The 24,345-nt window shown below is 41.2% G+C and overlaps 1 protein-coding gene and 1 long non-coding RNA gene across 5 annotated transcripts in view; one reads left to right on the top strand and one right to left on the bottom strand.

Moving 5' to 3' along the window:
- The window catches only part of PLEKHA8 (pleckstrin homology domain containing A8), a 54,788-nt gene continuing 30,443 nt past the window's right edge, over positions 1–24,345 (top strand). For 2 of the 4 annotated variants that reach the window (XR_006778679.2, XM_045792947.2), the window contains exons 1-6: positions 487–1,001; positions 17,063–17,179; positions 18,155–18,310; positions 19,705–19,829; positions 23,070–23,228; positions 24,276–24,316. Coding sequence is in view for 3 of the 4 variants with exons in the window: in XM_045792947.2 (XP_045648903.2) it covers positions 950–1,001; positions 17,063–17,179; positions 18,155–18,310; positions 19,705–19,829; positions 23,070–23,228; positions 24,276–24,316 (650 nt within the window). In the remaining variant the exon portion in view is untranslated. Of the gene's footprint in view, positions 447–485; positions 1,002–17,062; positions 17,180–18,154; positions 18,311–19,704; positions 19,830–23,069; positions 23,229–24,275; positions 24,317–24,345 lie in introns of those variants that run through there. The other 2 variants (XM_045792945.2, XM_045792944.2) reach the window with 2 other exon arrangements.
- Positions 17,293–24,345, bottom strand: part of LOC148110381 (uncharacterized) — a 59,570-nt gene continuing 52,517 nt past the window's right edge. The window contains exon 3 of the long non-coding RNA XR_015723917.1: positions 17,293–17,633. This is a non-coding gene — a long non-coding RNA (uncharacterized LOC148110381). The remainder of the gene's footprint in view (positions 17,634–24,345) is intronic.

Here is a 24,345-nt window from a genome sequence, read left to right as displayed (position 1 = left end):
GCGGGCCCCGGGCCCGGAGGGTGGAGGACTCAGGTAGCTCCCTGTGGCGCCGCGAGCTAACCGCTGCTTCGCCAGCGGCAACTTGGAGGCTGCAGCCACCGCTCAGGCCCACCCGGTGCCTTGGCCTCCTTGTGGACAGTGCGCCGGCTCCACCGGGCGGGCCCTCTGGCCGGCCGCGTCCTCACGTGCCGAGGCAGCCGCAGTGACCCCGCCCCCGGGCCGAGGATGTGAGACTGGCCGGGCGTCCCCGCACCGGGCCCGGGCGCCGGGAGTCGGCGCCTCGGCAGCGCTGGGCGATGGCCCTGCTGCCGGTGCTCCTCGCCTCCTGGGGCTTGGGGCAGTGAGGGGGCCGACGGGTGAGGGGAAACGGCCCCGGCGCGGCGGGGACCAAGGAGCCGCGGGCGCCATGGAGGGGGTGCTGTACAAGTGGACCAACTATCTGAGCGGTGAGTGGGGGGCGCGCCAGACGCCGGGTCCTTTGTTTGAGCGGCCGGAGGGCGGCGTCGGGACGCGAATCCTGGGGGTCGGGGTCACGGTCCCTTCTGAAACCAGAGAGGCCTGCACGGGCCGGGAGTATTTCCCCAAAGCTATTCTCACAGGACCGTGTCACCCATGCTGTACGGACACAGCCCCCCGTTGGGGCTGGGTGAGGGCCGTAGCTGCCCTTTCACTTCAAGGGAAGGAAGCTACGAGATACTGAGCTTTGGGCTGACTTGAAAGGCAGGATGTCGTCGGTGTCAGCGGGAGAGGGGCACTGACTCCCGCAGTGAGTCTGTCTTCTGGGGAGTCTATCGAATTCTGGAGAAGGAGCTGGTCTCGCCTGACCAGCAGATAGGTTGGAAGATTTCTAATGAATGCCAAAGGTGAGCTGGAACTCCAGAGGTGAAAGGTCCTTTTTCAAACAAAATCCCCAGTGCAAACACTTCCCTTTTGTCACCTTCGGAGTCGTATGTGCGGGCCACGGCATCAGAGTTCCATCTCAACAGTTTCAAAGCTCCAAAGTATGTACACGGTTTTTGCTTTTCTCACTGAGCATTCTTTTTGTTTTACAGACTCAGAAATTACCATAAAATGAAACCGTAGCAACTGTTTTGTTGCACTGCTGAGCAGAATGGCTTAAAAATAGTACCCCGCCCCCTTTCCAATGTGTGGAAGTACTTTATTTCTTATCTTGGAAGGTCATAACTATTCTCCAACTGTGAATATGATTCAGAACGAGCATTTTTTTCATTTGTGCAACCAGTGTTTAGTAAAAGCCTTCTGCTTGCTAGAAACTTGTGTTAGGCACCTTTGGGGAACTAAGCTTTATTATGGAAAATTAGCTGGACACTTTTAATAGCAGTGTATTTGAAACCAGAAGTATTCTCAGTATCTCTTATAGTGGGAGAGATATATTGTCCCACCCTTTCTTTGATAGAACAGTTTTTTAAATGTTGCAGTGTGGTGATGCTCTGGGGTCGTTTAAGGACTGATTTATCTGGGAGGATCAGTTGGCAGAATGATTTTGATGAGGTTATGTAGCACAGCCAGAAGTGCACCTGTTGGGTGTACCCAGAATGTCTTCCTTATACAAACTGTGGTTAGAAGTGAGTTCTGTTTATTTTTCTTATAATCATTAGTAGAGACTGAGTGAGGAGAAGTGTTTTAGAAGATCTGGCCTTTGCTTTTGAGGACTTTCTTTGATGTCAGGTGATTAAGTTAGATGTGGGTAACTCGTGGCTGGACTTTGGTGAATGTCAGATACTGGTTAACACTCTGCTAAGTTAAAGGGAACATGTTTGCTCAGGTAATTTTCCTTTGAGGTATCTCTAAGTCCTGAGATGTATGGATCTTATGCCCTTGAGTAAAATTTAGTTCCTGGGCTTTCACCCCTTTCTGTCACACATGCTGTTTAACTTTTTTCTTTTATCCTGAACACTCGTCTTTCTTTTCTTCTACCTCCTCCCCCCACCTTTTTTTGCTTCACCTTTCTTCCTCTCCTTTTCTATATAGAAAGGTTGGTCTCTGGGTGCAGTATCTGCTTCCTGTTGTGAAATGCCTTTTTTCCCCCGACTGTTTTTATGTATCCTTCAATAAAGTAAAATTTCTCTGGAAGGATCTTTTGGAATCTTTATCATGTGATGCCTGTACCATCTGTCCTGTTGGAAGAGAGTCTTTTTTTTTTTCCTGCGCTAAGTAAGAGAAGTCAATTCTGCAAGTGTGCCAGGGTGGAAGCCCTAAAAAAAAGGGGGCTGGAGCCATTGCCAAGGCAGCTGTCCTTATATCATGCTTGACCCAGGTGCCTTTTTATTCTGGGCACACTGTTCATAGAAACCCATCACACCACTGGGTACTTTTCCTGGATATACTTAAAATTATGTATCAGCATATTGTCTTTCCTTAGGAGATAAATTTACTTCGGAAAGGAGCGGTATAGCCTAGGAGGAACAAATGCATTCTTGTTTCTTCCACCTTTCTCTGTGAGTTAGTCTCCCAGAAGTGCATTGTGTAACAGTTAATGACAAGCTTTGATGAAAACGTTGCTACTTTTTCTCTTCTGAAGCTTGGTTTTGTTTGTTTTTTTAAAGATTTTATTCAGGGGTGCCTGGGTGGCTCCGTTGTTAAGCGTCTGCCTTTGGCTCAGGGCGTGATCCCAGGGTTCTGGGCTCGAGTCCTGCATTGGCTCCCTGCTCCTCTGGGAACCTGCTTCTTCCTCTCCCACTCCCCCTGCTTGTGTTCCCCTTTTAAAAAAAAATAAAGATTTTATTCATTTATTTGATAGAGAGAGAGCACAAGCAGGGGAAGTGGAAGAGGGAGAAGCAGGCTCCCCGCCAAGCAGGGAGCCCAACATGGGGCTCAATCCCAGGACCCTGAGATCATGACCTGAGCCAAAGGCAGACGATCAAACGACTGAGCCACCCAGGCACCCCATGAAGCTTGTTTTTAAAAGTAATATTTTTTCTTAGGGTTTTGCATGTAGTAATTTTTAAATACATATAATCCCAGCCCCAGTTTTTGTCCATTCTGAATTTTTCTCTAAATCATACCTGTTTGTGTAATTTTGTCATGCCAACAGCTTGATATGGGAAGCCTTTTCTCAAATTTGAGTGGAGAAATTAGGAAATCAGTTTATTAGCTGATCCTTTGACTACTTGGAAGATATCGCTAACTTCATTCACCACGGGCTGTGGTGTCCTAGGCACTATCTTAGCCGCAGAGCAAACAACATTGAGTAAGATAGACAGTTCTAGCCTTCCTTGAGTTTATAGTCTCATGGGGGAGAAAGATATTCATTGAGTAAGTACTGAGAAGCTTGTTCCAAGTGTGTGTGATTTGGGGGAAGGTGAAGGAGAGAAGCTAGTTTGGGTCATTGGGGAGGGCTTCTCTGAAGAAAAGATCTTAAGCAGAGCCTGAAGGATAAATAGAAGCTAGCTAGTTAGCAAGGCCAAGGCAGAGCTGCAATTGGAGGTTGCAAAGAATTTTTAGCTACAGGAAATGTCAGTATGAAGGCCCCAAAGCGGGATGGAGACAGGTGAGTGAGGAAAGGAAAGAAGACCCACGTGACTGCAGAGTTGAGTGAGTCTAAGGCTCCAACAAGGCTGAAGGAGTGGGTAGGAAGCTTGATAGGTCCCTGCAGGACCTCTCACACTGGTGTAAACACTGTGGAGTGGTTGGAGTGTGTGAAAGAGAGAGAAATGATGAGATTTCTTAAAAGCTTACTTTGGTTGCATTTATTGTATTTTGTTAAATATTGTATTTATTTTGTGACTTTCTCTTGCCTCTTGAATTAAACTGGTAGGTATCAATTGCTGAAAGTTGGAAACATCATCAAACCCTGAGAATAGCACCTAAATTGCTTGCATGAGTGTAGTGCTAAAATACAGAAATAGAAGCAGTCCCTTTTCCTAATACACTAGGTATTATACTCAGTTACTCTGTGCTCCTTAAAAGGAAAATGAAAAGAAGAAGAAGGAGAAGGAGAAGGGGAAGGAGAAGGGGAAGAGGAAGAGAAAAGCAAGGGCTTATGTGTATTTTCTTCTTCAACAGCCCTGAACCATCCCACTTTTAAGCATCAGAACATTGGACATTCTGGGAGTTAGTGTCAACCCTCTCTTCAAATATTAGATTAAACCTGGAATGAAAAGGAAATAGATCAGACATTTCACAAACACCTATATTGTGTGAGACCCAGAGTTAGGCACGGTATGTTTGTTATTTGTATCTTTCAAGCCCTAAAAGTTGGTCAAGGAATATTATACACGTTCAGTTGTAAATTAATGCTCTACAGTAAAACCCTAGTTGAGGAGTCACTTGATACCAGCTCTATCACTGTCGGCTTCAGAGTCGCTTTACCTTTCTGAGCTTAGCATCTTCCTCCATAAAAATGATGAGATTTACCAGTTAATAATTATAAAACCAGTAAAAGACTTAATAATGTTCCAGGCACTATTCTAAACATTTTACATGGATTAACTCATTTAATCTTCATAGAAATTTTAAGGAGCAGTTGCCTTTATTATTCCCATTTTCCAGATGAAGATATTAAGACACAGGAAAGTAAAGGAACTGGCCCAAGGTCACACAGTTAATAAGTGCCTTCAGAGTCATTGCTCCATTATATAATACTTTGAAAGGTCCTTCCTGTTTGATCATTATATAATTCTAGCTGATTCATAATGCACCTATATTTAAAGTATGCTGACCTAGAACAGCAGACTCTATTTGGGGGTAGGAGGAAGGGAGGAGTTCAGGAGTGAGGAAGACTTTGTTCAGCATTGTGCATGTTTTGTCACAAGGAGATTTTCTGAGCTGTGCTGTGAGCTTTCTGCCTCACAGTTTTAGGTGCCTTTCCTGCTCACTCAGCAAACAAGAGGATTGCTGCCCCGAGCTCTATCCAGCTGCAGGCTTCATGGGCCCAAAGAGCAGCTTAGGGCCCAAGCACATTGCAGTACTGCATTCCAAAAATAACAAAAGCTTGCATCATGCTGACCAGATGGTTGTCTGAGGAGGTGCTATAATTTTGCTTACTACCCCCCCTCAACCCAAGTGGAGGAAGGTGACACTTGCCCATATATGTTTGTGCTGTGTAAACAGTGCCAAGAGAACATCTAGAATGTGAGTGATCCAGAGCAAGGTTCTCTGGTCTCATACCCTGTCAACATTTTTGTTGTTGTTGTTTTAACATCTTTATCGAGATAATGATTCTTTTAATGTAATTTTCACCATTTAAAGTATACTAGTTAATAGTTTTTAGTGTATTTACAGAATGCAGCCATCACCACAGTTTTAAAACATTTACATTATTCCCAAAAGAAACCCAGTTAGCAATCATTCCCACCCCACCCCCTCTTGCCTTTGATAACCACTAATCTTATGTCTGTGTAAACTTGTCTATTCTAGACATTTCATATAAAGGGAATCATACATTATGTGGTCTTTTGTGACTGGCTTCTTTTACCTAGTATAATGTTTTTTGGGTTCATGAATGTATAACATGCATCAGTACTTCATTTCTTTTTATTACAAATAATACTCCATTGTACAGGTACACTATATTTTGTTTATCCATTCATCAATTGAAAATTTGAGTTGCTCTGTTTGTTTTGGTTATGAGTAAAGGTGCTGTGAATATTTGTGTCAAGTTTTTGTGTGGATGTGTTTTCATTTCTCTTGAATATAAACCGAGGAGTGGAATTGCTTGTTCATAAGGTAACTCTGTTGAATAGTTTGGAGGAACTATCAAGCCGTTTGTCAAACTGGCTACACCATTTTACATTCTTAACGGTAATGAAAGACTGTCCCATTTCTCCACATTCTCACCAATACTCATTATTATCTGTCTTTTTTATTATATCCATTCCAGTGAGTATGAAGTGGTATCTCATTGTAGTTTTGATTTCTGTTTCTCTGATGACTAATGATGTTGATCATCTTTTCACGTGCTTATGAACCATTTGTATATCTTCTTTGGAGAAATGTCTATTTACAGCCTTTGCCCACTTGTTGACCAGTTATTTTGTCATTATGGAATTGTAAGAATTCTTTATTCTGGATACAGGTTCCTTATCAAATATATGATTTGCAAATATTTTTTCCTGTTCTTTAGATTACCTTTCACTTTCTTGATGGTATCATTTGTAGCACAAAAGTTTTTAATTTTGATGCCCAGTTTATCAATTTTTTTTTCTTTTATTGCTTGTGCTTTTACTGTGATATCTTGAGAAACTATTGCCTACCTTAACCCAACGTCATGAATATTTACTCCTGGCTTTTTCTAAGTTTTTATAATTTGAGCCCCTACATTTAGGTCTGTGGTCCATTTTGAGTTAATTTTTGTGTGTGATTTTAGAGTTAAGGGTCATCTTTATTCTTCACATTCTCTGTGGTATCCACTGTTCAACTCTTTATTCATGATTAGAGTGACGGGACCATGGGCCGGTATATTTGAATGTTTTACATACAAAGATGTGAAGTCAGAAAGCCCTGAGTTCAAAGTTCTGCTCTGCTCCTTACTAGTGCTGACACCTTGAGCAAGTTACTTGATCTCCCTGAGCCTCGGTTTTAAGATGACAGCAAGAATAATAGCCATACTAGGTTTATTATGAAGATGAGATGGATAACATATATGAACCTGCCTGGTACATAGTTCGCTTACTGTTAGGTTAATTGGGCAGCTGTTTTGATCAGTGATGCCAGAGCAATTCAGTTGTTTATTTTATCTGTGTGCAAACTGTGGCTCCTCATGGCTTCTGAGAGTATATGTATCCTGAATTCTTTAAATCCTCCTTTTGGAAGTTGGAGTGGAATAATTTATAAAGGAAAGTATTCAAATGAACCATCAGAATCTTGGAATTGACTCTGTAGTCCTATGACAGTCGTTCTTTTGAATGAATGCTGATTACAGATCATGTAATTTTGTGTACTACTGTACTTTTGCTTCTAGCAAAAATTAGTAATCTGGTAAGGAACACAAGAGATGTTAGACCATTGCCTCAGTGGCACTCCTTCAAAAGCAGTACCAGTCTGCTGTACACATTCTGATGTGTGATGTGGTTGGAGATGTTAGGGGTGACCATGGAATTATGTCATTGAAGTGGTCTGTAGACTGAAGAGGGTTGGGGACCATTTTTCTTTTACTATACTCTCAGTGTTTAATTTTTGCCATTTCCTGTTACCATTACTTTCATCTTGTTTAGAATTGAACAAAAAGCCAGTTAAATTCCATTAGGAATAGATTTGAGACAGATAAGAAAACAGGCAATGGAGCTCTGTTGGACACAAGACGGATGAATGAGACAACAGGGAGGGTAAGTCCAAAAAAATACCACGATGCTTGGGCATTTCTCTCCCTAGATCTATTTTCAAGTTTGTGGATGGTGTGACAGTACCAGGAGAGATGGAAGAATGGATAACTTAAAGAGTTAGCCAGAGAGGGCTGACCTTTCTCAGTATTCCTATTACATCAAAGAAGGCAAAGTGTCATTTGCTTAAGAATCTATTCCATGTCCTTTAGATAGACTTGTTCCTGTATAATCCAAGACAAGGATGGCTCTGTCTTGATTTTTAAATACCTGAGGAATGGTTTCAACAGTCTACTTTTTAACACAGTCTAATAGCCCCCAATCAGTCTATCATTCATTCATTGAGAATGAATGAAACACTAAGTATCAGCTTCTTACTAGACCCTGTGTGGGCGTTAGGGATACTGTTTTGAGTAAGACATGATCCTGTTCTCAAGGCGATCATAGTCTAGTGGATATCCTTCTTAACTATGAAAAATGTCCTTCAAAATTCATGATTTTGACCCTTAAGCCTTTACGTGGTTGTTTCAAGGCTGGCTTGACAAGGATTAGAAGAACCACATTGCATATAGCTGGTCCCTAGGTGTAGTTAGCCGTTACCTATCACCCTCCACTGTCTTTATTGGAATTTTAAAGGCAAATTTGGGGCAACCCTGACAGGCTGGAATGTTAAAGTCTTTGGTTGTCCAGGTTGACATCACACATGTCCTTTTGCTTTTCTGCCTCAACTGGCCAATATATGCAACTTGGATGGAGACCAGCCCTTCATTTTCTGAGGCCTGTGTAAATACCCAGAAATGATACAGAGAAGAAATAATATGAGTAAGGTGTAAAACTGGTCCAAGGAGACAGGCATACCTTGGTCAAGAAAAATATAGGAATCCTAAAAAGAAGGAAGGGAGAGAGAAAGAGAGGAAGGGAAGATGGGAAGGAGGGAGGAAGGAAGGAAGATGGATGGGAAGGGAAAGGAGGGGAAAGAAAAGGAAAATCTGGGAATCCTTTTTCAGGAGTGGTCAGGGAAAACTTCATGGAAGAGGTGGGACCAATAGGTGGGTGGAATAAACCTGGACAGAAGGGGAAGGTGAGGGAACAGAAGCGACCCTCCATGAGGAAATCAGCCATACTAAAAAGGAGAGTTCTGTCCTGAGAGCAGGAGGAAATACTGGGGTGTTATTGGGTTAAGCCAAGTCAAGCCCGAGAGTTTTTAGTTGGTAGGGAGTCACTTGGGGTTTCTGAATAGGAAGGAAGAACGGGTAAAAACAGCATATAAGGAAGATTTAGCTGTCTAAAACATGATAAGGGAGGAGGGAAAGCTGAAATACAGGAGGAGATGACGACAAAAGGGGAAAAGGGAGGCAGTATCCTCCATATCACAGATGAATAAACCAAGGCTTTTAAGGTAAATGATTAACATAGAATCACACAGCATGGGGCGCCTGGGTGGCATAGTCGGTTGAGTGTCCCAGCTCTAGGTGTTGCCTCAAGTCTGATCTCAGGGTTGAGCCCTGTGTGAGGCTCTGCGCTCAGCAAGAAGTCTGCTTGGGTTTCTCTCTCTCTCAAATAAATCTTTAAAAAAAAAAAAAAAAAAAAGAATTGCACAGCAATTAAGTCTTGAGCCAGGTCTCTCCAACTTCATGTCCTTCCCATGATTTTATACCATATGCCTCAGCATAGGCACGGTATAGTGTTGAATCCAAGAGTGAAAATGAGGGCAATTGGGAAAGACTTAGGGACTGACCTGGAGGGATGGGGCAGAAGTGGCCCTCAGGTTTAGAGCTAGGATAGTAAGAGGATGCTGGGTTTGTTAAAAGTGATGTTATAGTCAGAAGGAAGATGACATGTTAAACCTTAATTATTCAGTTTAGTCCATCTCTCTCATTTATAAATTGGAAAATAATGCCCAGAGGACTTAAGTAACATGCTCAAGATGATAATTCTAGATGTTATGAGTCTGAACTTGAACCAGTTTCATGACTATGTTCTTGAGTAAGGTGATGGTGGGACATATATGAGAATCATTGCCCAGAACAAGTAAATATAACAAATACCTAGTTTGATAGCCCAGAGCACACAGCAGAGGTGACTTACAGCAGGCTCAACAGAAGAGAATTTATATGATATTTTGTAATTATAGTCTCCCCACCATCTGCATGTCTGACTCCTCAATAGACTATTACTCTTTGAAGGCTGGGATCTTCTTTTCTCTAAATCCCTAAGCCTGGCAAATTATAAGTGCTCAAAAAATGCTTAGTGAATTAATTAATGGTAAATTGAGGAACCTATAATTTAGTTAATGCTTGGTTATTATCTCTTACTGTTAAGGATGTCTCTTCTTCCCTCCTTCCCAGCTGCAACAAAGGTCTTATGAGTGACCTGGTGGAGGAGCCCACAGCCTTGTTATCCCCTGTCCTGTCTGAAGCTCCCAGAGGGAAGCTGAGTTGTGGGGGAGGGCTCTGATGAGGTGAAATATGGCTGAGCACCCACAGCTGGGTGTGGAAAACACCAGGACTATAGCAGTCAGGGGTCAGTAACTGTGCTTTCCTTTAGTGTAAAAATGGTAGGTTTTCTCACCTTTAACATATCTGTAAAACGTTCATAATATACTGTAGTGTAACCATTATATAATATATACGGACTATGAATACAGCAACCATAATTTTATGGTGAATAAATTAAGTCTTGACTCACCACTTCACAAAGATTGTTACTCCTATGAAGAAATTCAGTCTCCTTTTATTTTCTTGACATTACTTTCTCTTAAAATAGATTCTGCAAAAGAATTGACTTTCCTGTTACTTTGAATTAAGATAGAGGTTTACAGGTTTTGAAAGCTGGAAGAGACTGATAGACTCATGATGTAATTCTGTAGAAAAGGAAAATAAAGCTGAAAGAAGTTAGAGGCTCATTCAGGTTTTTGCTGCTTCTGTTCCTGTGTGATTATGGTCACTAGTTTTTACCTCTTATGGTTTATGAAAAAGCACCTTCATTTTTTTTCTTTACGTTTAGCTTAATTTTCTTTTCTTTTCTTTTTTTTCAAGATTTTGTTTTTTTATTTGAGAGAGAGTGAGTGCAAGAGAGAGCGGAGCAGGGGCAGGGTCAGAGAGAAAGGAAGTAGACTCCCCACTGAGTGGGGAGCCCAACTTGGGACTCGATCCCAGGACCCTGGGATCATGACCTGAGCTGAAGACAGACGCTTAACTGACTGAGCCACCCAGGTGCCCCTTAGCTTAATTTTCTATAAGAGATAAGAAGCCCCTTCTTGCGTTTTTCTGCTTTTCTACACAACATTATTTCATTATGGACTTTTAAAAATTCACAACATGTTAATGTTTTTTTTATCTTTTTTTTTTTTTTTTCCTGTTAAACAATAAGATTGTAAACTTCTGGTTTCCCATAACATCTAATCTAATTGGCAGAAATTCTGAAGAAACTATGATGGGTTTATATGCAGAGTGATGTACCTTAGCACGAGGTTGACATTTCACTTAGTGGGTATCCTACTAGTTCTATATAAGAATGTTGTTATTGGGCTAAGATGGAATGAGTTCACTGTAGCCTCTTTCCCACTGATTACAACTAAAAACTGAACAAAGTACTCAAGCAACTACCTGAGAACTCTGAAAAGTAAATAATAGCAAGCAGACTGGGAAAGGAAGACAGAACAACCACCATGGTAAAGGTGAACACTCTTGAAACAAATGGAAAGACACAGATTCTTAGCAGAGAAATATAAAATACTGAGAAGGACGAAATGGACATTTTAGCACTAAGAAGTATAATATAATTTTTTTTAAATCACTCAGTAGATGGGCTCAGTAGAATATAGACGACACAGAAAAGAATCAGTGAGCTTGAGGATAAGTCAATAGAAATTTTCCAGTCTTAAGGGAACAGAGAAAAAAAAATTGGTAGAACCGAAAGGAGAAGTAAATCCACAATTATCTCTGGAAACTTCAACATTCTTTTCTCTTCAATCCATAGAACAAGTAGACAGTAAATCATCCAAAGATAAAGAACACTATCAACCAACTTGACCTAATTGACATTTGTAGAGTAATCCCTCAAACAACAGCTGAATGCTGCATTTTTTCTTTCTTTTTTTAAAAGATTTATTTATTTATTTATTTATTTGAGAGAGAGGGTGAGCATGAGCAGGGGGAGAGGCAGACGGAGAGGCAGGTTACCCTTAAGCAGGAAGCTGGACTTGGGGCTGGATCCAAGGACCCCTGGACATGACCCCAGCTGAAGGTAGCTGCTTAACCACTGAGCCGGCTGCCCAGGCACCCCTACTGCATTTTTTTTGTTCAGATGCACGTGGGACATTCACTAAGATCAACCATGTTCTGGGCTGTAGTAGAAACTGTGCCCAATTGAAAAGAATGCCCTTGTCTTTAACAGAAATAAACTAGAAATCAATGACAGAAAGATGTGGGAAATCCCCAAATATTAGGAAATTAAACAGTGTATTTCTGAGTAACCCGTGGATCAAGAGGAAGTCTCCAAGAAAATTGGGAAATATTTTCAACTTAAAATGAAAAGACAACAGTGGCTGGCCAGGGGAAAAGTGTGGGAAGAGGGCTTGACTACAAAGGGGCAGTACAAGGGAATTTTGAGGGAAGGGTAATGGAATTTTTCTGTATCTTTATTATGGTGATTGTTAGAAGATTATGCATTTATCAAAACTCAAAACTGTTAACCGAATAAAAAATTTCACTACATGTAAATTTTAAAATATTTTTAAGAATTTAAGTGTCAGGATGCCTGGCTGGCTCAATCAGTAGAGTGTGTGACTCTTGATCTTGGGGTCGTGAGTTTGAGCCTCATGATGGGGGTGGAGTTACTTAAAATAAAATCTTGGGGAAAAAAAGAAGTAAAGTGTCTTTTTTAATGGAGTACCTTTTTTTTTTTCCTTAGTGAAATGTTTGGATGAGTTACTTATCACAAGGGTGCTGAGTAAAAAAAGGAAGCTACGGTATTTTTTAGACATAGGTATGACTCACAAGTAATCACTTTTTGGTTTGGATCTTTAAAGGAATAAGAACATCTCTAGAAATTCTGATTTAAAAATGGTAGTTGTGAAATAAAAAAGGAAGAAAATATAGTGTAAATTACCATGAGCTATGCTATTTTAGAACCAAATATATGTACATTTTTATCAAGAAAATTATGCTCATTGAAAAAATAGATATTGTTCAACAATTAGTTGAGCTGAAAAAAGTGCATTTTGCAAACAGTTGCCATCAATTAAGTATAGAAAGACATTGCACTATGTGAGAAAAGACCAAGCGGGTAACGGTTTTAGAATAATGATGTTCAAATCTTCAATTTCTTTGAAAAATGTTTTACAGTTTTCAGAGTATAAGTTTTATACTTCTTTTGTTGAGTTTACTCCTAAGTATCTTACTCTCTTTGATGTTATTTTAAAAGGAACTGTCTACTTAATTTCATTTTCAGTTCATTGCAACTGTATAGCAATACAATTGATATCTGTATAGTGCTCTTCTATCTTGCAACCTTGCTAATAAACTTATTTATTCTAATAGTCTTTTTTATTGGACTCCTTAGGTTTTTGCTTTGTTTTGAAATATACAAGAGTGTGTCTGCAAATAGAGGTAGATTTGCTTCTTCCTTTCCAATATGGATACCTTTTATTTCATTTTGTACCCTAATTGCCCTGGCTAGAACCTCTAATAAAATGTTGAATAGAAGTGGTGAGAGGAAGCATCTGTATGTTGTCTCAGGGGAAGAGCATCCAGTCTTTTGTCATTAAGTATGATGTTAGTTGTGGGTTTTGTTGTTGTTGTTGTTTTAGGTGCCTTTATTAGGGTGAAGAGGTTCCCTTCTATTCCTAGTTGGTTGAGAATTTTTATTATGAAAGGGTGTTAGATTTTTGTCAAGTGCTTTTTGCTTTTTTTTATATTTAGTGAAGTTGATCATGTGATATTTAATGTTCTTTTATTTAGGAAAAAACTCAACTCAGGCTTGAAGTAAAAAAAAAACAAACAAACAAAAAAAGGATATTCATTGGCTCACTTTTTTTTTTTTTTTAAGCTCACTTACCTGAAAAGTTCAGTGGGTATCTATCTTATCTATGGTTATAACATGGTCTTATTGTGAATGGTGTTCAAAACTCTTATCTGGATTTTCATCCTTTCCCTGCCTCCCTCAAGTCCTGCCACACCCATTCCCTTTGTGTGTGAATCATATTTAGGTCCCATGTGGTGGCTGAATGACTGCTGGCAGCTCCAGGCAAACATCTTCAAGACCAAAGAAAAAAGAGAGTCTCCATTTCTTTCCTCCTTTGTCCAGACCCAGCAAGAGTCCCAAGTTTATCTTTGGTTGGGTCACTTGCCTGTTGTGGAGTGTATCATTGAGGACAGGGGATGTGAAGCTCCATTTAAGCCTGAATCACATGTCCCCCTGGAGCTGGTCAGCCCCACCCAACTACATGGATAGAGTATGGAGAAGGAGATTTTCAGTAACAGAAATGTGGAGGGTGGATGCCAGGTTGCCAAAAATAAACGTCCACTATACCTTCTGTAGTGAAATAATCCAGGATAATGCAAAGTATGTGAAATTGGCATTTAAATACTTTTATTCCCCTACCCATCCCTGTCAGGGGCAGCTTATAAAAGATAAAACTTTTCTCTGCTCATTGAAGTTTCTTGTCTAGTCCTTCCAGGTGGGGAGTTTGGCTGACACCACATTCCATCTCCAATACAGAATGGCCAAAAAAAGGAGTGGGGGTTGGACAGGAAGATTCATCTAGTGGTAATCTAAGAGAGCAGGGACTGGTTACACCCACAGTTTTCATCTGCTCTTTTGTTACCTTGAATATTTTATCATTTCCAAGTGTGTTAGTAAGGTTTCTCTAGAAAAACAGATCCAATAGTATACAGAATTGTATACACCACACACACACGTGTGTGTATGTATATATAATACATGAAGGGTTTTATTATAAGACTTGGCTTTTGCAGTTATGGAGACTGAGAAGTCCCGTGATCTGCTATTGGCAAGCTGGAGAACCAAGAAAGCTAGTGATACAGTTCGGTATGAGTTCAAGGGCCTGAGAATTGGAGAAGTGGATGGTATAAGTCCTGATCTGGGTCTGCAATCTGGAGAACCAGGAGCACCAGTGTCCTAAGGCAGGAGAAGATGGATGTCTCAGTTCAAAGAGAGAACAAATTCTCCATTCCTCTGCCTTTCTCCTCAGGCCCTCAGTGGATTGGATGATGCCCACCTGCAGTGGTGAGGGCAATCTTTACACAATCTACTGATTCAAATGCCTATCTCTGCCGGAGATACCCTCACAGACATACCTAGAAATAGCGTTTTATCAGCTGTCTGGGCATCCCTCAGCCCATCAAGTTGATACATAAAATCAACTGTCACATCAGTCAAGGTAACTGCAGATTAATTTAAAACAGGAAATGGATTAATGGCCTCTTCATTCTTGCCTCGTTTCTCATACAGTTATTTCTGAGCTGTATCTGGGCCTCCTAGGACTGGCCATAATGAAAGAGTGGTGTGTCCCAGTCCCACGCTAGACTCTCCATTGCTCTGCCTGTAAATTTCATATAATGGGAATGAGACTTCTGTGGCCTCTTAATGTGCCTTCTGAAAATCCAGTAACTTTATGCTTTAAAGAAAAGTTATTTTTGGTCATGGTTTTTATAGTTACAAACTACGGGATAAAATACTGATATATAGAACTTCCCCTAGTGTAATTATAACTTCTAAGTAAACGTAGAACCCATCACAGGGAGGGTGGTGTTTCGGTTGCTATTACAGTTTACCAGCTGCTTTCAAAACTTACCTGCAGCTGTGTTTTGTGTGTGTGTGTGGTGGGGGGAGCTGTTTAACTTTTTTCAGGATACTGTAAGATATACCTAGTTTAGGGCCACATTTTTTCAATTTGTAGATATTTTTTCACATTTCAACAACTGAAATCAGGAAGCATCTTAGAATCAGCACCATGTCATTGTTTAATGGGCAGGTTTGTTTTTTTTTTTCTTGTGTTACATAAAATAATGGTACGTCTTCAAATTGATTGTGTGTGATGATTAATTTTATGTGTCAGTTTGCCTGGGCCATGGGGTTCCTGGATATCTGGCCAGACATCTTTCTGGCTGTGCCTGTGAGGATGTTTCTGGATGGGATTGACATTTGAATTGGTCGAGTAAAGTAGATTGCCTTCCCTAATATGAGTGGGTCTCATCCAATCAGTTAAAGACCTAAACAGAATAAAAAGGCTAAGAAAAAGGCCTGACTGAGCTGGGACATTGGTCTTTTCCTGCTTTCTGACCCGGACTGAAGCATAGCTCTTCTTGAGTCTCAAGCCTTTTGATTTGTGTGAATCAGGCATCAAACATCTGTCCGTAAGCAGCCCCCAGGGCTGTGCTCAAAGCTCCTACTGGCCTTCTCTCTGTCTGCCTCAGCCACAGAAGAGTCTCATCAGAAGAATGTATCCCTAAAAGGCTATAGCATTTCACAGAAAGAAAAATATATATCTGACTGAGGACTCTGACAAGGCTTATGTAGAAATAGTCAGAGATGACATTTTAGAAAGAAGATCCAGCTCAGGCAATATCCCAGAAGCAGAAAATAAGTTTGGTTTGTCTAGAATATAGATTGGGTAAGAGCACTAGATAAGAAGTATATTTCAACCGAATATGGTTTGTCCCCTGAAATTCTCCAAAGTAAAAGTAGTTAAGCCCTTGAATGTTTTAAGATTATTCCATTTCAGTGGATCAATACTAAGTAGTAAGTTAAAGTTACCTTCTACGGCTCATATGCCCCTACACAGGCTTATTAGCACTCTGTAACTCTGTATGACGTCAAAAGGGCTGTAGCCAGGGCAGCGGGGCGCAACAACACCTGGCTCAGTGGGGGTTCACAGACCAGGTTCAGCCCCTCGCTGCTGACAGAATCCAAAGACAGAGAGACGAGTGGTGGTGAAACAAGAAAATAATGCATTTCAGTGAGACCAACACCAAGAAGTCAGCAGGCTAACGTCTCAAAGATGGTCCAAAGTGCTGAAAATACTCCTGGGTTTAGATAAGGAAAATGTGGAACAAAGGTGGGTATGTGTGCTGGGCAGTAAAGGTCAGGTCAATCACTGTCTTGGGTCAGTTGTGCAAGGTCTTGCTGAAATCAGGGCAGTGGTTAATGTTTGAGGGAGTAGTTTCAGTTTCTATCAGGGAATGCTTTGCCTGTGGGGTCTTTTGCCTGAGTTAAAGAGATAAGCAGGAAAAGAAGAACTTAATCAAAAAGTGTAGACTGAGGTCAAAATGGAAGTGGCTAAAGTTCTCTTTCAGAGCAGTGTAATGTTCTGCCTCATTTCTAAGTTTGGGATCGTTTTTCTTCAGCAGAGGAGAGGAGATCAAGTGTGTGATAACAAAGCCCAGGAAACAATAATCTTTTATCTTAAAAAAATTAAAAACCAGAGATTACTAGTACCGTATTAAAGGAAAAGGAAATAAAAATCATCAATAATCCTGTTAACTAGACAATCATCACTACGTTCCTGATCCTTGCAGACTTCTTCTATCCTTCTGTGACTAAAAATATATGCCCTGTGGGTGTTTGTTTTTAATTTAAAAAATGGGATCATGCATACAGGTATTTACTAACCTACTTCTTTCCCTTAGAATTTCCCCTGGAATTTAAGCTCCTCGGAGCTGGGACCCAGCCTCCTTTGTCAGGTTCCTTTCCTGTGTCCTGGGAGGCACCTCCCATGCAGGCAGTAACTGAGACCGTGCTCTTGCTTTTATTTGCAGGTTGGCAGCCTAGATGGTTCCTTCTCTGTGGGGGGATATTATCCTATTATGATTCTCCTGAAGATGCCTGGAAAGGTTGCAAGGGGAGCATCCAAATGGCGGTCTGTGAAATTCAAGGTGAGAAACCAACAGATCTGTAGGTTTTCTTTTTTTTTCTGTCTCCCACATAAAAGAGCACTGGCCTCTGCGTGCCTTTCTCTGACGTTCTTATGGTACAAAGATACATAGTGTTATGTCCCAAAGAAAGCCTTGCAAATAAGACCTAAAACTGCAGCCAATTTTTACAAGGAGGTTGTTGAAGAAGTAGTCAAAATAAATGAGAGCAGTATGCTTCACCACACATCTAATGCTCATTTTGTAGTCACTTGCTCACCTAAAGCCAGCGACGATGTGCAAAGCTTATTAAGTTTTTTTTTACTGCAGTGTCAAACACTTCTATGTTTAGATCAGGATGCACGCAGATCTTCTCACCACCACCACATACTTAAAACAAGCAAACACATAAAGACCCACAAATAGGTTTTACTTCTTGGTTTGGGGACATCTTGAGGCATGGTGAGAAGATGTAGCTCTGAAACAGATTAGAAGAGAAACAGATTAGAAGGGTGTTTTGCAGCCAGGTGGGAGGTGAAGGAGAGTGTGGTTTGCTTATTTCTTCTCCCAAAGGTCCCACACTTTTGCTCTAACTTGTGAAGGACAGTAGAAAAGGAAAAATACTGTGTTCTTTATTGCTTTCCAGTAAACCCAAGAAGATACAGAGGCGCACCCTTACTTGTTGGCATGCAAGCATTTTTGGCCTCAGAGCAGTATTACTTCATACACAAGCCAAAAGAGAGATTCAGTCTCTATTCCGATAAGGAGAATTGAGTGCTTCTTTTTTAGTCTTGGTGATACGTTGGAGCCAGCCAGGGTTTTTCCTCTTCATCAGCAGAGGCATCGAGGAAGAGATAAATAAACTAGGGGAGGTGGTAAGAGCTAGCATCCTGTCTTGGAAGAAGCCTGTAGTGAGTTAAACTCAAGAATTTGGGAGGGATGGAGGCTATCCAGATAGGGCTTTTGTAGGTTTCTGACCTCCCTCTGCCTTGCTTCTAGTTCATTCTGTAGATAACACACGCATGGACCTGATAATCCCTGGGGAGCAGTATTTCTACCTGAAGGCCAGAAGTGTGGCTGAGAGACAGCGGTGGCTGGTAGCCCTGGGGTCAGCCAAGGCTTGCCTGACCGACAGTAGGACCCAGAAGGAAAAAGGTAAGTATTGATTGTCCTCTGGTCTGGGAACCTTGTGAATCACCCACTGGCATCTCTGGGTTCTCATATTTGTTATCTTGCCTCTGACCATCTAGCCAGCTTTTTATATCATGCAAATTCCATATACCTCTGGAATTTAAACGACAGCCTGTATCTAACTCTTTTCTCTTAGCATATCATAATAGAGCTAGCACAGGCTTTGGAGCCAGATACAACTGGATTCAGATCGTGGCTTTGTAGGTTACTGGCTTTTTGACTTAGACGTAGGTCACTTAATCTCTGTAATCCTCAGCTTCCTCACATTTTCAAAAGAGGGAATAACCTACATAAGGGTTGCCATGAGGATTAGTAATGATATGAAAGTGTTTAGTACCTAGTCTGGTACAAAGTTGACCTTTGGTAAAGAAGCCTTGAATCAGGGTACTTTCTGCAGTAACACCCTGCTTTCCCCTCCTTTTCCCTGGGGCGGGATGGATACTTAATTGTCAGGTTGCTACTGCTTAATACTCATTAACTCAACATCATTAGGTCTCCTGAGAACCCTAGCACAACTTTCTATGTGGACTGGGGGAGGAGTGCGAGGGCTTACTGCCTGAGCCCTAGTGCCACCTTCCCAGCCCTCGGCCCAGTATATACACCGAAAGAGTCTGGCAGGAGACAGGGGCCTCTTTCTCATGACAGGTGTGGTAGATGTGCTTAACTCTGCAAGTAGACACAGGAAAATGGCCTCTTCCTTGGTTGTTTTTTAATGCTAAATCGGGAGCATATTCTAGACACTGTCAGCTTTGACTCAGATCAGGTTGTAACGTGCAGCTTCTTCATGGGAAAAAAACCAGAAGTGATAATGACTAGCTGAGCCCTCAGCGCCAGAGTAGCTGGAGTGCTGTGCTAATGAGGGAGCAGCAGGTGCACCGAGGGTGCCATTAGCCTTGATGGGTGGCATGCTGGACCAGTTCTGTGCGTTAATGAGCCATCTTATTAGTGGTAATTGCACGTTACAGAACAGTTTCCCAGTTTTGGGTACTGATAGCAGGCAGATAGCTATGACCCCATTTTACAGATAGGGAAAACTGTGCAGCAGATGAAACCAAAACCCTGAACCCTTGACTCTGGTCCCAGTTCTGACATGAGGGTTTGAAAAGTATGCTGTATCCTTCTTCCTATACTGGTGATCATTCAGTATGTTGGCTCAAGAAATAATGTAGGTTACAAAAGACCAGAAATCTCCTTTTTCTGTTTTTCTTGCCCCCATTATCTTCATATGTATTGTATCTATAATGCATACCATAAACATCTGACTTTAGATATAGGTTATATATTCCACTCTATGGTACGCTAACTAGTAAATTGCTTATTCGTCCTGGTAATTACATTATCATCATTTTGTTATTTAGAGTTTGCTGAAAACACTGAAAACTTGAAAACCAAAATGTCGGAACTAAGACTCTACTGTGACCTCCTTGTTCAGCAAGTAGATAAAACAAAAGAAGTGACCACAACTGGTGTGTCCAATTCTGAGGTAAAATATTATTTGTCTTAATGACAGGAAAAGTAGCAGCAGATGTTGCTTACAGGTTATGATTACTCTCGCACAGTCCTTGACTATTTTGGAGTTTACTATTTTTTGGAGAAAAAAAGTATCAAAATTCAACAAAGAGAAGAAATGTGTGCATTTCAGCATATGGAAGCATATAGTTTTCCTTCATGGAATGAATTCAGGATTAATTAGTTGATAAACATTTGGAACCTTTAACATTGGTGCCATTAGCCTAGCTGATATACTAAAATATGTTTCTCCCCACTTTTCATCACTTTATAAATACAGCCTTACCTGTCTAGCACAGCTATTTCTGCAGGTGTGGCTACTCACATGCCAACATCATGTCTATCAATAATGTGTACCTGTCATCCTTGATGAGACTGTAACAAGATTTTATTTACCTATTTATTTATTTTTTTAGTAAGCTCCACACCCAGCATGGGGCTTGAACTCACCATCCAGAGATCAAGAGTTGCATGCTCTATGGACTAAGCCAGCCAAGTACCCCTGTAACAGAATTTTATTGGTGACATAGTAATTGTGCTTTAGTATAGAGTAATGCTTTCAAAGATGGAGACACAGCTTTTTTTCCCTGCCCATTGTCAGTAAGGATTGCAGTTTTTAATGTTTATTAATAAAGTTGTCATTTACTCATCCTAAAACATGTATTAAAAGATCTATCTGGTGTTAGTCTGTGTGTTGAGTGGCTCATACTACTCAGGGAGGGTCTCTGCTCTATTCTCAGAGTAGTTATAATCTGAACAACAATGCCTATGAAATGAAGAATCTATGGATTCTAATTAATGGTTGTAGTAGAAGAACATTATGCTGCTAGTGGTATATGTGCTTTCAGTTTTTCCTATAAGGGTGATTTAACTCACTTTCATTCACTTCCTTTTGGGCCCTCTTACTCATTCAGCAACTGCCTGTTGTGTGTAAGACACTATGCTGGGAGGGGGGAGGAGAGGGATACCAAAAAAACATTTCAGTCCTGCTCTTGGGACGCTTGCCATTCAGAGCAGTGACTCTCAGCCCAGAGCAGTTTTGCCCCTCAGGAGACATTTGGCAGTGTTTGGAGACATTTTTGGTTGTCACGACTGAAGGGGTGCTATTGGCATCTACTGTATGGAGACTAGGGTGCTGCTTCACATCCTGCAGTAGGCAGGAGAGCTCCCCCACTGACGTCTTCCACTCCCAAAATTACTCAGCCCCCCATGTCAGTCGTGCCAAGGTAGAGAAGCCCTGACCTAACGGGGAAGGGAAAATGTGAACATAGCAATTTTTAATCCAAGAAGATGTTGAGAGTGCCCTGGGAACTTGCTAATGAAACTGTGGCTGAGATATTGTGATTTATATTAAGAAATATATATTTGGTCTTCATAAGAAATATATATTTGGCGGAGCTCCTAAAACCCTTGGAATTTCCTGTGATGAGAATGATAAAGTTGTCTTTTGTTATGTTAACGAGGCAACTTTTGGAAAGTACCTAAGGATGGGGGCTGGTTGACCCAAGACCCAACCTTGCGATTAGAGGGTTGGAACTTTCTGACCCACTCACCCACCCCACTCTCATCTCCTGGTAAGGAAGAGAGGCCGATGATTGAGTTTAATCCCAATGGCTAATGATTTCATCAATCATGTCTGCAGTGTAGCCTCCATAACCCAAAGAACAAGGTTCAGAGAGTTCCTGAGTTGGTGAGCACATGGAGATTTGGGGAAAGTGGCGTGCTCAGAGAGCATAGAAGTTCCGAGCCATTCCCAGGTGCCTTGTCCTATGTATCTGTTTCTGGGTTGTATCCTTTTATAATAAACTGGCAATCTAGTAACTAGTAAAATGTTTCTCTGAAATCTGTGAGCAGCTCTAGCAGATTAATCAATCAACTGAAAGGTGGGAGTTAGAGCCTCCAATCTGTAGCAGATCAGTCAGAAGTACAAGTGACAGCCTGGGCTTGCCACTGGTATCTGAAGTGTGGGGTGGGGAGCAGCCCTGTGAGATCTGACACTGTCTTCAGGGAAATAGTATCAGAATTGAGTTGAATTGTAGGACACCCAGGTGGTGTCAGAGAATTGCTTGGTGGTATGGGAAAACCCACACATAATTGATGTCAGAATCATAGTGGTCCATAACCAGTGACATCACCGGCTAGCTCGTTAGAAGTACAAAGTTGAAGAAAATATAGAGGCCACTCTTACAAGAGAAAAATTCAACTGAGTAAATTTTAAAAATCTTATTGGCTTTATTCAGCAACTCATGAATCAGGCAACATCTCATCTAGTAGATAAGAAAGAACTCTAAAAAGCCTTGAGGCTAGAGATTGCTATAGACCAAAGTGAGCAGGAACAACGAAGTTCTGCTGGGCGTTAACTTATTGATTAAAGCAGGGTTACTTTCTTCATGTGGAGCAAAGGGAAGTCTTGGAGCCGGGTCAGGTAACTTGTGCTGATTGGTTGGCCTAGGCCTGCCTTTTTTGGGACAATCAGGCATAGAAACTGAAGTGTTGGTTTGCTGATGTGAGGCTTATTAGCATGAGCGACTCCATCTTGGGCCCTGTCTGGTTTCTTTTATACCACTAAGATATGTTCACTATACTGTCTAATCAGGGTGTGGCCTCAGTTTCCTGAACAGCTTATTAATATCAATATTCAGAGGAAAAACACCCCAAACAAGTAAAATAACTGGGAGAAAAGGTGATTAGATATTCAAAAGAATTCCAGTTGTTAAAAGCTCTTAAACTCATCTGTACCAAAAGACAAAAACCCCATTCTGAAAGTAAATAATGAATGATTTATGGTTTCTATTCTATTCTAGAACCTCATTTTTACTCAGGCAATGGGAGACATTTTTCCATTGATTCCACTGGTCTTCAGTCCATGTGATTCCCTGTTTCATGCCTGCCACCCTTATAGACTGGAAACTCCCTGAGGGCTCTGCCCAGCACCTGGCACAGTGCCAGCATGTGATGCTGTGGAATTGAAAGAAGTTGTTACCTTCAGCTGGAACAGTGGGGGGAGAGTGTGAAGGGTCAGAGGGAGGCTTATATAGGGTTAGTAGATAAAGTTGACTCAGTATTTTCCTTTTGTAAATGATGTACATATTTGTCCAGCAAAATAGGTGGGTACATTATTACTACATTGTGGATAAAAACTTCTAAGGACATTCCACCATTGGGCTCCTTTTTTGGCAAGGTAAAGGCGTCTTCCACTTTTGTTGTTTTGTAGGAAGGAATCGATGTGGGAACTCTGCTGAAATCAACCTGCAATACTTTTCTGAAGACTTTGGAAGAATGCATGCAGATTGCAAACACAGCCTTCACCTCCGAACTACTCTATCGCACTCCCCCAGGTTCACCACAGCTGGCCATGCTCAAGTCCAACAAGGTAAAAGCCAGCTCAGCTTGGCAGCAGCAGGACATAACGAAAAGCTGAAAAGTTAAAAAGTGATGTAGTGAACCATGTTATCCGCCATCCTTATCACCCTTTGGTGACTGAGAAAGACGTTTTTTTAGTAGCCTCCCCTTTATGTCCACTTACATATTTCTGCCCTCAGTCCTTCATATCCATTTATTTTTAGCAATTTTACCGCCTAAGCCTGTCTCTGATGTAGCTAGACTCCTTTCAGCCTCCTTGTCCAGTGAATCTTGTCAAGATTTGTGGTGACCTTCTAACTAGTTACTTTCAGCCTAATCCTTCCAGGCAGCCAACAGTATTTCTGCTCATGACGTATAAACTGGACCGCTTTACCTAAACCTCTCAGTGCCTCCCTCATTGCCAAAGGTTAATGTCAAAACTTCTTGACCCATTCCCACACCCCCAGCCTCTTGCTCTGTCATTACCTGGCTGAACATGCTAACTGCATATAGCTCCCCTGACATCTTCGCACCATTTCCCAGTGCCAGGAATGCTGTTCTCACTTGCCTTCCCCTCGTTAGCACTTCCCCATCCTTCAGTGTGTAATCTCTCCTTCCCTGAATCCCTAAGTTGGTCTAGGAGCTCCTCTTCTCTGCATACCCATGTTTTAAGGTTACTCTTTATTGAAATTACCTTAAGGGGAGGAACCTCTATACTGTTTATCTTTATACTTCTGGTGTTTGAAACAATGCTGCATCATAATCTTTAATGAACATAACTAAAATTATGAGAAAGCCAACCACCAATGGTTTGGCTATGATAATAAGATCCTTCAAAAGAGCCATCTTCCTTTTCCTTAGAAATGTGGGTACACTTATTTGAAAAAATACAAAGGACTGATTGAGATCAATGACTCCCTTCTTTTGGGAGGGTCTAAAATTGTTCCTGTTGAGTGGGGCAGTTGTGTTATGGTCATATTTACGACTTTTATATGTGATGAAACTTTAAATGTGCTCTGTTGGAAGTTTAACATGAAGCTTGAAGTTTAACTTGAAGTTTTTTTTGCTTCTTTTAAAGATGAAACATCCTATTATACCGATTCACAATTCATTGGAAAGGTACAGTAACTCTTTTGGATTTTCCTTCT

This window comes from Ursus americanus, chromosome 3 (genome assembly GCF_024610735.1).
Source record: "Ursus americanus isolate L20-20 chromosome 3, mUrsAme1.1.p, whole genome shotgun sequence".
NCBI lineage: Eukaryota > Metazoa > Chordata > Mammalia > Carnivora > Ursidae > Ursus > Ursus americanus.
The sequence above is the reverse complement of the archived record's forward strand: the minus strand, read 5'-3'. Positions and strand labels throughout refer to the sequence as shown.